This window comes from Doryrhamphus excisus, chromosome 8 (assembly GCF_030265055.1).
Source record: "Doryrhamphus excisus isolate RoL2022-K1 chromosome 8, RoL_Dexc_1.0, whole genome shotgun sequence".
Lineage (NCBI taxonomy): Eukaryota > Metazoa > Chordata > Actinopteri > Syngnathiformes > Syngnathidae > Doryrhamphus > Doryrhamphus excisus.
This window is the reverse complement of record NC_080473.1, coordinates 22,275,320-22,292,500: the sequence shown is the minus strand read 5'-3', so window position 1 is coordinate 22,292,500 and position 17,181 is coordinate 22,275,320. Positions and strand designations below refer to the sequence as shown.

Genomic DNA, 17,181 nt, shown 5'->3' with positions numbered 1-17,181 from the left:
CTGCAACTTAAACTGTGAAATTCCGCCATCTGGTGGCCACTTAAAATTACTGCAACTTAAACTGTGAAATTCCGCCATCTGGTGGCCACTTAAAATTACTGCAACTTAAACTGTGAAATTCCGCCATCTGGTGGGCACTTAAAATTACTGCAACTATACTTGGGAATTTCCGCCATCTTGTGGTGTTTTTTAAGCACTGCTAATCTTCTTGGGAAATTCCGCCATATAGTTGTCACTTGCATGCATTTAAAATACTATAAATACTATTTTAGAGAAAATAAAGATAGAAACAAATGGATTTAAAGGTCCAAAAAAGTACACAACAAGTGGAGTGGCAGGCTGCAGCGTGTCATTCGGTCTGCAGAGAAGGTGATTGGCTGCAATCTCCCGTCCCTCCAGGATCTGTACGCTTCCAGGACCCTGAGGCGTGCAGAAAGGATTGTGGCCGATCCCTCTCACCCCGGACATAGACTCTTCGAGACGCTCCCCTCTGGCAGGAGGCTGCGGTCCATCAGGACCAAAACCTCACGCCACAAGAACAGTTTCTTCCCGTCTGCTGTCAGCCTCATCAACAAGGCCCGGAACCCCACATGACACTCTTCACACCCCACCTCTGCCTCATCCTGCCACTTTGACACTTTGACACTTTCATTGTATACGTTACATTAACGCTCAGTTTGGACTCTTAGGAAAACAATCAGACTGCACTTCCGGAATAACAAACAAAAACAGACTGTGTACATATATTTATACTGTTATTCTGTATATTTTGTATTTTCATATTTTGTATTTCATATTTTCTCTCATTCTTTTTTAATAGATGTGTATGCACCTACTACACCAAAAACAAATTCCTAGTATGTGTTTGATCATACATGGCAATAAACCTTTTCTGATTCTGATTCTGAGTGATTGTAACCCGGAAATACTGGAAAACATTCCTTATACAAAGTGTGACATTATTTGTAAGTACTAACATGACTAGATTATTGCAAAATAATACTTCCATTGTTGTCAACAGATGCTCCACTCGTATAGACAAGTGTTACAGTTGGTTTAGCCTTAAGCTTTTACAAAGAGTACAAGTGGTGATTAAGAAGAGAGTAGTTGTCAGAGCTGGGAAAACATGTAGGCCAATTATAATGACCTCCATGTGGCCGGCTAACATTGTACTGTAACAGCCAGAGCAAACTTTACAGCCAAAGCATTAGTCATGGCACTCGTGTATGATTTGCATATCTTTTGTCATCTATTCATTTATCCTGTGTTATTGTGCTACATGTATGAAGGCCATCATGTCATTTACTTGAACAAGTCTTCCTACCTGTGAAGAATGCCGACGCCATGTTGTTGATGGTCTGCCAACACGATTACGTGAGTCCTTCCCCGGGGGCCGACAGACTGTTGATGGACGCAAAAGGTTGAAGCTCCAGAAAATGCCGTCTTGTGCGTGCAATAGGTGAAACTGTCCACTGGAGAACCTATGGCATCAGATGACGCTCCTATTTGGAGCTCATATTGAGATGGATGCAGAGGGATCCCACGGGCTGTTAAGCGACAAGCGGCTTTTCATCTGTAACAGAAGTTGTAAGATTAGCTGCTATTCCTTTGCTGTAATGAAATACTCAGTTTTATAAAATTAATTCCTGCATTGAATACTTATAATAATAATAATAAAACATTTTATTTGTATAGCGCTTTTCAAAATACTCAAAGACACTTTACAGAAGAATGGAGTTGAATAAAGTAAGTAAACAGAATAGAAGAATCACCAAAATACAACATTCATTGGTTAATACACAGTTAAAACATGAGTAAAAGCGGGGCGGGGAACAGCAGTCAGATATAAAAAAGTTAGACATTAAAAACAGATTTAAAGAGGTGGGTTTTGAGTTGTTTTTTGAAGGTGGGAAGGTCAGGGCAAGCACGGAGTGAATGGGGCAAAGAGTTCCAGAGGGTGGGGGCAGCGATGGAGAAGGCTCTGTCTCCCCAGGTTCGGAGCTTGGTTATTGTAATGATGCGGTGTACAGAAGTAAGTTTTTTTAGGCGCCATTAAAATAGACCGAATAAGGGAGAAGGGTTATTAGTGTGCTTTCTCCTCCTTTGTCACAATGATGCTCAAAGATAAAATCAGCGGCTTACACTCACCTAACAGATGCCTCGCCTCTGACGGCAACAAGTTCCGACACAAACTGAACACGCCATGCACGCGACGTAACCAGGACATCAAGGGATTTTCACGTCAAACGAAATATTTCCAAATAAACCACTTTTAGCTTCAGTTGTCATTGACTATGACGAGGGTAGCGAAACATACTTTTCAAAAATCGTTGTCAATTTGGGCCAAAGTCGTTCACATTATGTTATGGATTGCAAATGAACCGGTTGAAACAATTGCTTCCGTCATTTCGAGCATTCTGCGCGTCAATTATGTCCACAAAATGGCGACCTTGGCTTCAGCTCGTCAACTTCGACATCGTTTATATACTGTATATTCTCCTATTGTCGGAGCGAAACGCCACTATTCGTGCTTCAACGTGATTTAAAACTTTGATACTGACCTTGTAGCATTGCTGGTGCGGCGTCTGAGTTACATGGCAACTCCAGTGTTCTCCGTCAGGGTGTTGGAACGCCGACTCGATACCGAATTAAATTGGCGCCATTGAAAACGATGGTGTTGCAAGACAAACCGTTTACTTCGGCACTTCTCCACGGTCGTGGCGGTGTTAACTGTCACTATTTTCAACCCCAAACCGTGGTAAGGGGCGGCCTGACTTCGTCAGAGAAAGACAGACAGACAGGTTGCCTGCCGCTTCCGGTCAACTTTCTTTTTCGACTAGCCAGCAACGACAGAACAGCGCGCGCGCGCGCGCACACGAGATCCCCGCACTTCCTGGTTCACGCTCAACCCGCCCCACATAGCTGGCCAAACACATGCCTGCAACAGCGTTGAACACTTCAAAAAATTAACCCGGATTTTGCATCCACCTCGCGGGAGCGCGCACGCTCAGTTAAAACCGAAAATATGTGACGCTGCGGGTTTTTTTCGCCACAGGACTTCAGATTAACGAAGATATTATACCTTTTGTCTGCTTTATCAGTTACTATGAGATACCTAAAGCACACAGTATATGAAAACTTCGATTTATTGGCTTGGTATTTGTTTGGTATGTCAAGCATTTGACGCATGCGTATCCAGGAATACGGTGAGTGGAGCGGGTTAGACATTTACAATGTAATTGTGGCGCTTTGTAACACATTTCTTCCGCCATTTAGGTATTTCTGCATAACTAATGACAAATATGACCAAACCAACCAAACCACAAGGAAGAGTTGTTAACAGACAGTGAATGAGGCATGATGCAACAGTCGATCTCACCCGTTTGACATACTTTGGACTGTAAAATGAAAAATAAAAGTGTTGAACTTGGGGGTTCCACTCATTCATTCATTATGTGGCAACACAATGGTTATTTGGTGAATTTTAAATTCCCCATCTGCAAATATGGGTGCATGCATTCTATGGCAGGGCAGATTTTTGACCTGCCGAGATTTGCATCCACCCCTATTTGGGCTGAGATCACTTCTACATGTCTATAGTTCACATGATTTACTTTAAAGACATCCATCTCTCATGTGGACTTTATCTTTGGACCAAAACAGTTTCCCATCAGCAAATAGGGGGTGCATGCATTTTAGCTGAAGGCGCCAACCTCGCTCTTTGTCAAGGGCGCAACCCTGAGGGCGGCAACCTCGCTCATCGTCGAGGGCGGCCCACCTTAAGGCGCCAACCTCGCTCTTCGTCGAGGGCGACCCCCTTAGGGTGCCAACCTCGCTCGTTGTCGAAGGCGCCCCCCTGTGGGTGCCTCCCTTGCGCATTGTCGAGGGTGTCCCCCTTTGGGCGCCAACCTCGCTCATCGTCAAGGGCGCCAACCTCGCTCATTGTCAAGGGCGCCCCCCTTAGGGTGCCAATGTCACTCATCGTCGAGGGCGCACCCCTGAGGGCGCCAAACTCACTCATTGTCGAGGGCGCACCCCTGAGGGTGCCAACCTCACTCATCGTCGAGGACGCACCCCTGAAGGCGCCAACCTGGCTCATCGTCGAAGGCGCACCCCTGAAGGCGCCAACCTCGCTCATCGTCGAGGGCGCACCTCTGAGGGCGCCAACCTCACTCATCGTCGAGGGCGCCCCCCTGAGGGTGCCTACCAACCCCGCCAACCCAACCATTCCGTCCATTGATTGGAGGGGTGTTCCTGGCTCTGCTGGGCCTACCGCCCCGGCCATCCCCTAGAAGGGTCCCTCTTATTTTGTATTTAACTTCCTGCTTTGCCTCGTCTTACTTTGTTGTCCTTATCACTCTGCGTGGGATCATTACCATTTGTTGCTGTATCATCCTGCAGCTATTATCATTAAATTCAACGCTTTTACTTACATTTGGTCCTGTTCTCTGCATCCTGGGTTGACGGCGCAAAGCCCACAAGCCCCCCACAAGCACCGTGATAGAAAGACAAGTATCAAGTTCAGGGGACTGCATGCAACTGGCTGAAGAATATATTTTCTCCCCATAAAATATACCACCAATAGCTGCCATATGTCAACCAATCCTGGTTAACTAAACTAAAATTGCACTAGAAATGTCTTATTCTGCAATATGTTTAACTGCATAAAAATTGTAGTACATTTCCCTTTGGACCTGGCTGTCATTATGTGTTCGTCTGCCAGGTTCACCTTTAGCGAGCAGTTCCTGCAAGGCATTCCTAGCCAACGAGCCGCGGATCTTCAATCTCTAGGACACGACAGCAGGGGGTGATAAGCTTGGAGTTGGGCACTTCCTTGTAAAGCTTGTCATAGGTGGCCTTGGCGAAGAGGACCAGGTTGTTCAGCTTGTCCCTCACCTTTCCCTTGGACCACTTCTGCTCAGAACACATGTATAGGTCAGTGTTGGTCAAAAAACTGACAATAACCCGTGTACAAAAACAAGACCATTGTAACTAAACTTTGTAATAAAATATATATTTAAAAAAAAACAAACAAAACAAGACCATACCTTCTTCTTGGCTTTGCCTCCAGATTTGTTGACTGTGTCCTTGTCCTTCTTGGACTTCCCAGCGTTCTTTTTCTTGTCTTGTTTGGAAGGCTGGAACGTAAAGAGAAGTAACAAGCTTGATATTAACACGACAATATTGTGTCAGTAATATTTGCTTTAAATAAATGTGATGACCCCATTTAATCATATCTTATGTAGGTTAATACAAAATATCTCCTGAATAGTCTAAACCGGAAGTCGGCAACCAGCATGGAGCTGGCCCTAGTGGCTCCTTGGAGCTTTTTGAAAAATGTTTGAAAATGGAAAAAAGGGGGAGGGAAATCTTTTTTTTTGTTTTAATATGGTTTCTGTAGGAGGACAGACATGATACAAACATTCTTAACGTTTTCCAATGCTGTAAAAATGTGTAGAGTAAATATTAAATTTCAACATGTCTGTCGCGGAAAATTTGCGTCACAGCCTACGACACAAACCGGCGGCTGTGTGATGGGCCATAGATCCCAAAGGAAAAAAGATAAAAATAACTGAGGAGAACAGAGGATTAAACGTTTCTTGGACCCAATCATTTGCATTCATCTTACATGCCCGATGTTGAGAAGCTGACGAGTCATGTCCGAAAACAGAAGTCACATTAAATGGGTAAGAACACATATTTAGTAACAAAGTGGCTTTTTTTTATAAATATAAAGTTTTCTGATTTTCCTCAGTATATATTTGGAATGACACTTGTGGATATTGTTGTGTTTTGTTGCTCGGGTCCGAGTGTTACAGGCATTTGCTTTGGACAACTATGTAGGGTGGACTTGCCTGACCTTTGAACCAGGAAGTTCGTGACCTTTGAACCAGGAAGTTTGTCCGGTGTGAATTTTTTTTCATCCGGTGTGAAATGCCTCGGGTTTGGAATGTTAAAATAAAGTTAGTTGGAAGCAACAAGTAATGTCAAAAAGGCCATCACGGTAAGGAGGACTAAATTGGCCGGATACCATGAAAGGACACTTCCGGTCCCCATTATTCACCCTGGACTGGTTTCAAAGCATGCCCCCAGTTCAGTGGTAGATATAGACATGTACGTGTGTTATATGTAGGAGTATTTATTATTGTTTTCGTAAATTTGTTCGAGGATTTCCTAAGACAGGGCTTCTGTAATGTGCAGACGTGGCGGCAGCTCTAATGAGAAGAGTTCGGATCATTCATGCCGCTATTTGTCCTTTCAGCCACTAGATGGCAGCACAAGCCCATTAATGTGCTTGGACTATATTTTTGCCCTGTTTGTTAACTGTTGGCTGTTATGTCAACAGTCTTTGTGAATTGACGAGTTGAATGCTGTGCCTTACTCATTTGATGTTGATATTTCTATTGCAGCTAGCCACCCAGCACCTGCTTATTTGCGATTGTATGATTTCACAACCACACCCATATATCACCCTGCCATTGAGGAAAGAGCGTGTTGATTGTGTCAAGCCAATAAAGAACATTTAAAGACGTGACAAATACTTGTTCTGACCGGACATCCTTCAGTGGACCTGGAGTTAGGCACCCATAAGTCAGATTGAGAACAACTGTGTACCAGCATCAGCGCACAAGTACTTTTTTCAAGTAACATTTTCAAGTAAAATTTTCCTTCTTTTACTACTTACTACTACCTCTGCATTTTGGGATCCTAATTTACCGACACTTTTTCTAATGATGCCTATTATATTGCGTAATACCAGTGTTAATGTGACGATATAGGGGTGTTATTTCATGTCTAAAGGTCTCTAATAATGTATGTAATAAAACCATACCGTATACAGTAATATAAGGTAACAATAAAGGTATTATTATTCAACAATAAACAATAACATGTTATTGTACAGGAGTAAATAATAAAAAAAATAATTAGAAAAATTTATTATTTTGGAGAATTTGTAATTCTACAATCTACAAAATTAGAATATTTAAGCAACATTGTAAGATAGCAAGATTAAAATAATTAAAATAAATACAGATAAAAAGTCATAAAATAACAAGAAGTTAATGTGACTATAGGGGTGTTATTTCATGTCTAGGGGGCTCTAATAATGTATGTAATAAAACCATACCGTATACAGTAATATAAGGTAACAATAAAGCTATTATTCAACAATAAACAATAACATGTTATTGTACAGGAGTAAATAATAAAAAATAATAAAAAATTATAATTTTGGAGAATTTGTAATTCTACAATCTACAAAATTTGAATATTTAAGGAACATTGTAAGTTTTTGCAAGTCATAAAATAAGAAGAATGATGAATAAAGTTTTCGCACACAATAAATAGTTACTATTTCACCACAGTATTTGCGAGTATTAGTAGTCATTGTGGGGTTAGCGCACAGACCTCACAGCTAGGAGACAAGGGTTCAATCCCACCCTCGGGCATCTCTGTGTGGAGTTTGCATGTTCTCCCCGTGCATGCGTGGGTTTTCTCCGGGTACTCCGGTTTCCTCCCACATTCCAAAAACATGCTAGGTTAATTAGCCACTCCAAATTGTCCATAGGTATGAATGTGAGTGTGAATGGTTGTTTGTCTATATGTGCCCTGTGATTGGCTGGCGACCAGTCTAGGGTGTACCCCGCCTTACGCCCGAAGACAGCTGGGATAGGCTCATTTTCTCGGTAGAAAATGAATGAATGAGTAGTTATTGCAAAGTAAGGGCATGTCGCAATGCTTTGTGCATCTCACCTTGAATGCAAGTGGAGCTTTGTCCCTGTGGATCGTTCATTTGGACACAACTCTTTGTGTCCTGGGAATCGAACGGTCGCCTGGAAGACTTTGCGGCGATTCCTTTCAAAAGACCATAAGCCAGTTGTTAAAATCTATTAATACATACTTTTCTTTCAGTCTGGCTGGGGCTCGCTACCAAATGGATGACAGGCGTCGGTGGCGACGGGGACCTGCTGGTCCATCCTCTCCAGCAGAGGTAAAATCTTCTGTTGGAGCCAACCCAAAATGTTCATAGCCGGTCTTTGGCGACATAAGCGTATCAGACCGTATTCCTTGTACCAAAAGTTCCCAAGCAACACTGCCTAGGGAAACAACACATTATTTAAATTATCTTTTATTTCCATCTTTATGTCAGGGGGGTCCAAAATGTGTTCTAGCATCGTGAAAATGAAAGGATTCGCCCATTTAGCCTTTTTCCTATTTTTGCTGTTTTTTCTTTCTTTCTTAAAATATGTAAACTTAAAAAAATCTTTGTATATTTTCATTTTATGACTTGTGATTTTATGATTATTTTAAGATGTTTCTTATATACATATAAATTGTATGTATATATATAGATTTTTTATATATATAATATATATATTTTCTTATATATAAATAAAATTTTCTATATATTTTCTTATATATATAAATATATTATTATTATATATATAAATAAATATTATATATATATATATATATATATATATATATATATATATATATATATACATATATATATATATAAGAAAAATCTTAAAATAACCATAAAATCACAAGTCATTAAATGAAAATATACAAAGATTTTTTAAAGAAATTATTTATTATTTTAAGAAAGAAAAAACTACAAAAATAGGAAAAAAGGGTAAATGGGCGAATCCTTAAATATATTTTAAGGATATTATATAAATAGATATTCGATATATATAGATATATATAGATATTATATAAATATTATATATATATATATATATATATATATATATATATATATATATATATATATATATATATATATATATATATATATATATATATATATATATATATATATATATATATATATATATATATTATTTCAACTTCATGCTGGTAAAATAATGTTATTTTTCCTCATAATATTTTGATGTTATTCTTGTAAATTTTGAAAATTTGAAGACTTTTTCTTGTTGGATTTCAACTTTTTTATTTTATTCTTGTAAAATTACTGCTGATTATTCACATTTTTGCTCTTTTTTTGTATTTTTCTTATATATATATATATATATACATATATATATATATATATATATATATATATATATATATATATATATATATATATATATATATATATATATATATATATATATATATATATATATAAGAAAAATCTTAAAATAACCATAAAATCACAAGTCATTAAATGAAAATATACAAAGATTTTTTAAAGAAATTATTTATTATTTTAAGAAAGAAAAAACTACAAAAATAGGAAAAAAGGGTAAATGGGCGAATCCTTAAATATATTTTAAGGATATTATATAAATAGATATTCGATATATATAGATATATATAGATATTATATAAATATTATATATATATATATATATATATATATATATATATATATATATATATATATATATATATATATATATATATATATATATATATATATATATATATATATATATATATATATATATATATATATATATATATATTATTTCAACTTCATGCTGGTAAAATAATGTTATTTTTCCTCATAATATTTTGATGTTATTCTTGTAAATTTTGAAAATTTGAAGACTTTTTCTTGTTGGATTTCAACTTTTTTATTTTATTCTTGTAAAATTACTGCTGATTATTCACATTTTTGCTCTTTTTTTGTATTTTTCTTCTTAAATGATACTTTTAGAATGAACTGCTGGCCAATACTAAAAACAGGATTGGGCTGCAAATGGCCCCTCACCCATACTTTGAACGCCCCTGGTTGATATGATCGAATATGGTCAGACCTGAGCTGTGTCACAGCGGATCATGGAGAGGTATCGAACACATTGCAGCTTAACAAGGGCTGCATCCAGATCTGACAGTCGGGAAGAACATTGCTCCCACATTTCTCCCAACCTGGGTTCTCTGTCCTGGGGGACAAATTGAACAGAAGTATTAATATTTAATGCCAGGCACCGGTATGATATCCCACACGAGTATTTCTCACCAGTACATGGAAGCTCGCTGTCCACTCCACCCTTTGTGTGCTCCATTTCTCCTGGTTTTGTTGAAGCTGCTCCATGCAAACATCCATCACGTCGAGGACTGACAGCAGCTCGGTGTACCAAACACAGTGCTGATCCCATTCCTCCTCATCCACTTTACACAGAAATACACCCCAATGATACAGTCAACCATGTAAAAAGCCCAAAACAAACCCTACACCAGGGGTCTCAAACACGCGGCCCGCGGGCCCACTAGTTTGAGGCCCCCGCCTTGATATGAAAGTTTAAAGTTTGATATGGATGCTGTATGGTATCATGTACCCAGAAAAAATGATTACGTTTGATTCATGTTCATGTTAAAGGTTAAATAACTGTTAATAGTTATCCTCCCTATCCGTGTGGAAGTGGTAAGTTTTTGGCTATTTAAGTTGAAAGGAAATAACTTGAAGGCTACCGTTTAGCTCGCTAGCTCTCTAGTTTGTGAATTAGCATGTGTCTCAAGACCCTGCAGTTGCGTATAAATGTGACTATAGTCGTGTTTTGTCATGTCTACAGGGCTCTAATAATGCTTTGTTCATTTTAATCTGAAAAAAATCATTTGTCTACCCACCAACTATATGTGCTTTCTTAACTTTTTATTATTATTATTATTATTATTATATTTATTTATTACTGATTGATTGATTTTCATTATTCTTGATTTGTTTAATTATTTTTCATCTTATTTTGTGTAGAAAAATAAAAAGTTAGATATTTGAGAACAGTGGAATGTTTTATCAGAGCTTTTCTTGTAGAAAATTTGAACCAAAGCAAAGTTTATCCATTTTTCTGTTTTTAATAAATGCGTTTTTTGGGTGGGGGGTTGGGAAAGCCTGATGCGGCCCAGTCTCACCCAGACCCTAGCTCCAGTGGCCCCCAAGTAAATTAAGTTTGAGACCCCTGGGAAAATAATGTCATTTTAGTAGCATAAAGTTGAAATTCAAAAAAGATATTATCTTTTTAAGTTGTAATATTTTGAAAAGCAAACAAAACAACAACTGAAGTCCAAATTTGGGGGAGTATTTTGAGTTAATTAAGATTATAATATGGGGGAATAAAGTCATAATCATGACAAAAACAATTATAGCAAATAGTAGGAAAATTTTTAAAAAGGGCAGAAATTGAAAAAAACTTTAAATTCAACTCAATCAATATGAAAAGAAAAAAAGTATTGCGCTAACAACAAAAAATGTGCAATTTCACAAGAATGAATTAATCATATTATGTGGAAAAAATAATGTCATTTTTTTGTAGTATAAAAATGTGTTTTTAAAGTTGTAACTTCAGGAGAAAAACAGAACTAAATAAAATTAAGCTGGGGAAAAAGTTGTAGTACTTTGGGAATAAAGTCAAAATATTATGGGAATATTATTACGAAAATAAATTTTGTCAAAATTGTTTAAGAAAAAAGTTTAAATAATTGGAAAATGTAAAAAAAAATAGTTTGCACCGTCGCTTGTTTCTAGGCAGAATAGCCAGGCAAATTCATTGCCGGCATAAAAAAGTAGACAGAAGGGGATCGTGCACATGATGACGTTTCCAGTGTCTACAGCGGCGCACCACAGAGCAGAGAAAGGACAGGGAGAGCCGGCAGAACTCGATATAAAAGCCGATATTAACAGCTGGTATTGAACAGCGTTGCAGCAATTTACCCAGGCAGAGGATGCCGAGTACATGAGGAGGCAGAATGAGAGCCAAGCCAGTACGCCGGGCGCTTCTCCTCTGCGCTTCGACCTGCGCCGAGTCGTGCATCTCCACAGCTGCTTCCCTCAGCGATCTTCCCGACCACTGGACCGGCAAACAGAACTCAATGTCACGCTGGTGACTTTTGAAGGACGCTTTTAATTACGGCCTCATATCGTTCACCTGATGGCCGCCGTGTTCTGTGACAAAACACTGGAACAGAGCCGAGTCCACATCAGAGAGGATGCCCTCCTCCCGTCGGCTGTGCTGCTGCCAATAAGTATTCCGGGCACACATCTCTCCATCCAAAGCCTCCACCTGACGAGGAGCTTGATCAGATCAGACACAACACCCGAAAGTCTTGATTTGATTTCCCCACCTGAACGACGTCAGCGTGAGCCGCCGTTGCCAGCCAGTATGAGGCTGTGACGGGTACCACTGTGTTTTTAAGAACATCCAACCTGGCGCCAACCACCGGAGCCAGCATGCCAGTTACAGGGTCGACGGCCTGAGAGCCGTAGCTGATGGCTACCAGACCTGCAAAGAACCAGTGTTGATCCAAGGACACTACAGAAAAGTAGCTAAGACTGACTCAACAGCGCCTCTGCTGGTTGCTGCTCAAGACTCTTGACCTCATGACCACGCCCCCGAGACTCCCCATATCTCATCTTAGGCCCCACAAGTTGGGGCCAATCCAGTGATCCATCTTTGCATTACCTCTGCCGTCCGGGTCCTCCACAGTCCCTGCCAGTGGTATTGTCCTTCCTGATACGAGGTCAGTCTCAGATCCCAAGACAGGTACACTCAGACCTGATCCCATGGGGTCTGGGTACTCCATCCCCAGCAACGCGGGCACAGGAGTGTCTGAGAGGGGCATGTCTCCTGGTTTGAACAACATAGGAGCGACAAGTCAATAAAACTACTTACAGGCGGAAATTGCACTGCACTGTTGTCATGTCTTTGGGTCAAATTCATTAATAATTCATACGTTTCATAAGTTAGTTAAAATGAAAGTAATAAATAGCTGAAAGTCCTAATAAATATTGTTAAAAACGCTAAGGTTAAAAAGTTTCTCTAGAAAGTACCGTTTTGGGCCACGAGAGAGTGAGCGCTCTCTCATATAGACAAGCTTTGTCGTTTTCTCTCGGTGAAAAGCAGGCTGTCCTCACGGCAGAAACGAAACTTTAAAACCTCATAAACACGCCGAAAGTTGCTCTAAACGCTTGTTTCTTGTGAAATTGTCGTCTTTGTAAGTATATTGGTGTATTAAAGCACTTACATAGATGCATCTGCTATTTTAAAAGTTGTACTTGTTTTGTCAAGTTCGCTAACTTCATGCTAATGCTAGCTTTCATTTGCAGTTGGTGTACGTGTGTTAGCTAACTGTTAGCTGACGTGTGTTTAGCCTGCAACATGAGCATAAAACTTCATTTGATTTTTTCTGTATGTTTCAGTTACCACTTATTTTTACAAGAAAGCTTCATGAATCAAGAAAAGCAAGCCTTGTATACAGAGTTTTTTTCATTGATTCGCTGGCTGTCTAACAGCATACACAAACGTGTTGTGAGGACAGCACAGTTGGAATTCTTACAATTTTTCCGCATTCTTCCATTTCATTTTTAGAGGCAAATAATAGCTGGAACCCTCAGATTACAAATATACAACATAAGGTGGCCAGAAATATTTCAATATTGAACAAAGCAAAATTTGCTCTCAATCAGAAATCACTCCACACTCTTTATTGCTCTCTGGTTCTACCATATCTTACTTATTGTGTGGAAATATGGGATCATAACTATAAAAGCAATCTTCACTGGCTAAATGTACTGCAAAAAAGGTCAGTAAGGATAATTCATAATGCCGCCTACAGAGAACATACTAACTCCTTATTTCTAAAATCACAAATACTTCAACTTGCTGATATAGTTCATGTTCAAACAACTAAAATAATGCATAAGGCTAAAAATAAGCAATGAGCTAAAAATGTCATCCAATACTTCTCTACAAGAGAGGAGAAATATGATCTCAGGGAAGAAGTACATTTGAAACACTTCTATGCTAGGACTACGTTAGCGTTAGCATAGCATTTCAGTATGTGGAATCAAACTATGGAATGGATTGAGTAAGGAAATCAAACAATGCACAACGATGAGCCAATTCAAGAAACAATACAAGCAGTTGATGTTTGCTAAATCCAAGGATGAAGAGTCTTGAACCAGTCATGATATGCTATATATATCACTATATTGACACGCACTATGGTACACATTATGGCATTGGATGCTCATATCACCCAGTACTTTGGTACAAGGTGCATTATTGAAAAAAATGAAAAACTTAAACTTAATTAGGAAAGCAGGAAGTGAGCAAATGTAACAGTTACTGATTGTAAAAATACCAAATGGAGGGGTAGGATTTAATAAGCTTTGCTTCTTCCTACTCCTTTTGGACATGTGGAACTGGGAACTGATTATGGGATGCACTCAATTGGAATCTGATGCATGTTCTAATGAAATTAAACCATTACCATTACCAATTCCTACTCTGTATCGAATATAAAATGGGCACATGTCTGAAAGTCGTCATCTACGCAGTAGACAAGACACAGATAGCTGTGGAAAATGTAAACGGCACTCTGTATGACATATAAAATGCGCTTTGGAAGAAGCAGGCACCATGTTCTGGATTTATTAGCACATCTCATTGAAAATGAGCTCTGCAATTGGCTCCTGTTAGAAGGTCATAAACAGGTTTAACAAAGAAAATGTTGAATTTCTTTCAACATTGGCCTGGAACCAATTAACTGTGATAAATGAAGGCTGACGCCATGGTCTCGCCACAGACTCACCCATAAAACCTCCATCCTGATGCAGACACACGGTGGTGTCCAGCAGGACCTCCAGCCTGCTTTGCATCTGCAACTGGCAGTGCTGACTCCTCCTCCAGTGCGAATGGAGCTCCTGGGACGCAGCGCTAATACAATCCTGCCAGCTTCGCCCCTGCTCTCCTCTCAGATGGAGCTGCAAAGTCGGGTCTGAACCCCACTCATCAGTCAGGGGCCTAAGGAGCTCCACGGTTTTGAACATTGCTGCCAAAACCTGGTGAAAGGTTTGCTGTCATTAGGTATGCTGACACTGAAATTGAATCATCTTTATTTAAAGAAAACTCACCTTGCTGTCTAGAAGGGTCTGATATCCTCCTGCGTGAGGCACCAGCTGCCCAGCTCGGATGCTCGCACCTGCCACTCTCACCATCCGCCCACTGAGAGGCTCGATGAAGGACTCTCCCAGCAGGACCCCATAGACTGGTAACACGACTCCTACACAAGCATTCTAAGCTGGTAATCTCATCAAAGTGTTTGCATTGTGGTCACTCGCAAAAACTACGAACCCGTCACTGGATCAAGACTGACCCCAACAGTCAGCACAACATTCCCTGTCTGGGAATCCAGAATGGGGTAGCCCGCCTGGACGGGTTGCAGCATGCGGGTGATGGGGCAGATGTGAGTCTTTCCCAAAGGGTAAACCAGACCGGTTTGGGGGTGGATGGTTACAGCTAGAATGGGCACTGGGACCCCTGTGTCTGGGTCCGTCATGGGCGCACCTAGCTGCAGTTTCTGGCCCGGTCGGAGGCCACTGAGTCGGAAGCTGTGCAGAGGCTGGTTTGAATGGCAAGAGGTCGGGTATGGAACAAAGGGGATAAGAGGACTCTCCCATTTCCTGTTGTCTTCTTGTGAGGACAAAACAGAAAAAGTTATTCTCTTTATTATATATTTTTGTAGTATGTCACAAATAATAACTACTATGAAAACACCTAGCATGCTAACTGTGTTAAAGGCGCTGTATGGATCCAAAACGCAATTTTTTTGACTCAATAAATATAAAAACACCACCGCTGGCTATAGCATATTCCACTATAAGTCGATTTAGAGAACAGACACAGCACATAAAATGTCTATATTTGTCACAATTACCATTTAAACTGCATAAACATTGGCATAAAATAGTATATTTCCACAGGGTGTTCACACTCACATACATAAACATGCAACAACTGGCAATTAGTGTTGTTACATTCAAAAATCGCTAGTTAGTAGCTAAACTTTGTCAAATTGCTACCATTAGCTAGCAACAAACATAATTAATCCATGTGCAGAGATTACATCAGGGGTCTCAAACTCAATTTACTTGGGGGTCTGGGTGAGTTTTTCAAAAAAAAAAACCAAAACAAAACACATTTATTAAAAACAAAAAAAATTTAAAAACTTCGCTTTGGTTCCAATTTTCAACAAGAAAAGCTCTGATAAAACATTCCACTGTTCTCAAATATCTTACTTTTTATTTTTCTACACAAAATAAGATGAAAAATAAATAAACAAATCAAGAATAAAGAAAATCAATCAATCAGTAATAAATAAATATAATAATAATAATAAAAAGTTAAGAAAGCACATATAGTTGGTGGGTAGACAAATGATTTTTTTCAGATGAAAATGAACAAAGCATTATTAGAGCCCTGTAGACATGACAAAACACGACTATAGTCACATTTATACTCTTTTTATTTACAACATATTGCGCAACTGCAGGGTCTTGAGACACATGCTAACTTGCAAACTAGAGAGCTAGCCACCTAAACGGTAGCCTTCAAGTTATTTCCTTTAAACTTAAATAGCCAAAAACTTACCACTTCCACGCGGATAGGGAGGATAACTATTAACAGTTATTTAACCAAACCAAAAAGCAAATGAATCAAACGTAATAATTTTTTCTGGGTACATGATACCATACAGCATCCATATCAAACTTGCGCGGGCCGCACTAACATTAAACTTTCATATCAAGGCAGGGGCCTCAAACTAGTGTCCTGCAGGCCACATTTGGCCCGCGGGACACGTGTTTGAGACCCCTGCCATACAGCATCCATATCAAACTTGCGTGGGCCGCACTAACATTAAACTTTCATATGAAGGCGGTGGCCTCAAACTAGTGTCCTGCGGGCCACATTTGGCCCGTGGGCCGCGTGTTTGAGACCCCTGGTTTACATAATCAAAGCCGGAAAAGGGGGGTGTATTGTCTATGGAGTAGTCTTAATTAGAACAGGGGTCTCAAACCACCCGGTATTTTGAGGCCCCCACCTTGATATGAAAGTTTAATGTTAGTGCCGTGCCAGTCTGATACGGATGCTGTATGGTATCATGTAGCCAGAAATGATAGCTTAAAGCTGTGTGCACACCGGACACAATTGACACGATTTTGCAAGTTACGACGCTACTCCCAGATGTAACGATGCTAACTTGCTAATTAGGTAAAATGGTTAAGTTTCAATAATGTTCATGTTAAAGGTTAAATAACTGTCAATACTGAAAAAAAAAAATTCTACCACCAACTATATGTGGTTTTTCTTATTTGCTGTTTTATTATTATTTTATTTATTTATGACTTATTGGTTTATTTATTTTCTCTATTTTTATTTATTTCTT

The 17,181-nt window shown here is 39.3% G+C and overlaps 1 protein-coding gene across 1 annotated transcript in view; it reads right to left on the bottom strand.

Moving 5' to 3' along the window:
* LOC131134908 (uncharacterized) overlaps positions 1-17,181 on the bottom strand; it is a 33,913-nt gene that overhangs the window by 632 nt on the left and 16,100 nt on the right. The window contains exons 16-29 of the mRNA XM_058080596.1: positions 15,090-15,428; positions 14,870-15,018; positions 14,548-14,797; positions 12,417-12,581; positions 12,079-12,236; positions 11,883-12,017; positions 11,669-11,804; positions 9,980-10,131; positions 9,777-9,902; positions 7,934-8,099; positions 7,756-7,857; positions 5,049-5,138; positions 2,562-4,914; positions 1-1,573 (exon numbers count right to left, since the gene is read on the bottom strand). The exon at positions 1-1,573 is cut by the window's left edge and continues 632 nt beyond it. Coding sequence (XP_057936579.1) covers positions 4,847-4,914; positions 5,049-5,138; positions 7,756-7,857; positions 7,934-8,099; positions 9,777-9,902; positions 9,980-10,131; positions 11,669-11,804; positions 11,883-12,017; positions 12,079-12,236; positions 12,417-12,581; positions 14,548-14,797; positions 14,870-15,018; positions 15,090-15,428 — 2,036 coding nt within the window. The 3' untranslated portion in view covers positions 1-1,573; positions 2,562-4,846. The remainder of the gene's footprint in view (positions 1,574-2,561; positions 4,915-5,048; positions 5,139-7,755; positions 7,858-7,933; positions 8,100-9,776; positions 9,903-9,979; positions 10,132-11,668; positions 11,805-11,882; positions 12,018-12,078; positions 12,237-12,416; positions 12,582-14,547; positions 14,798-14,869; positions 15,019-15,089; positions 15,429-17,181) is intronic.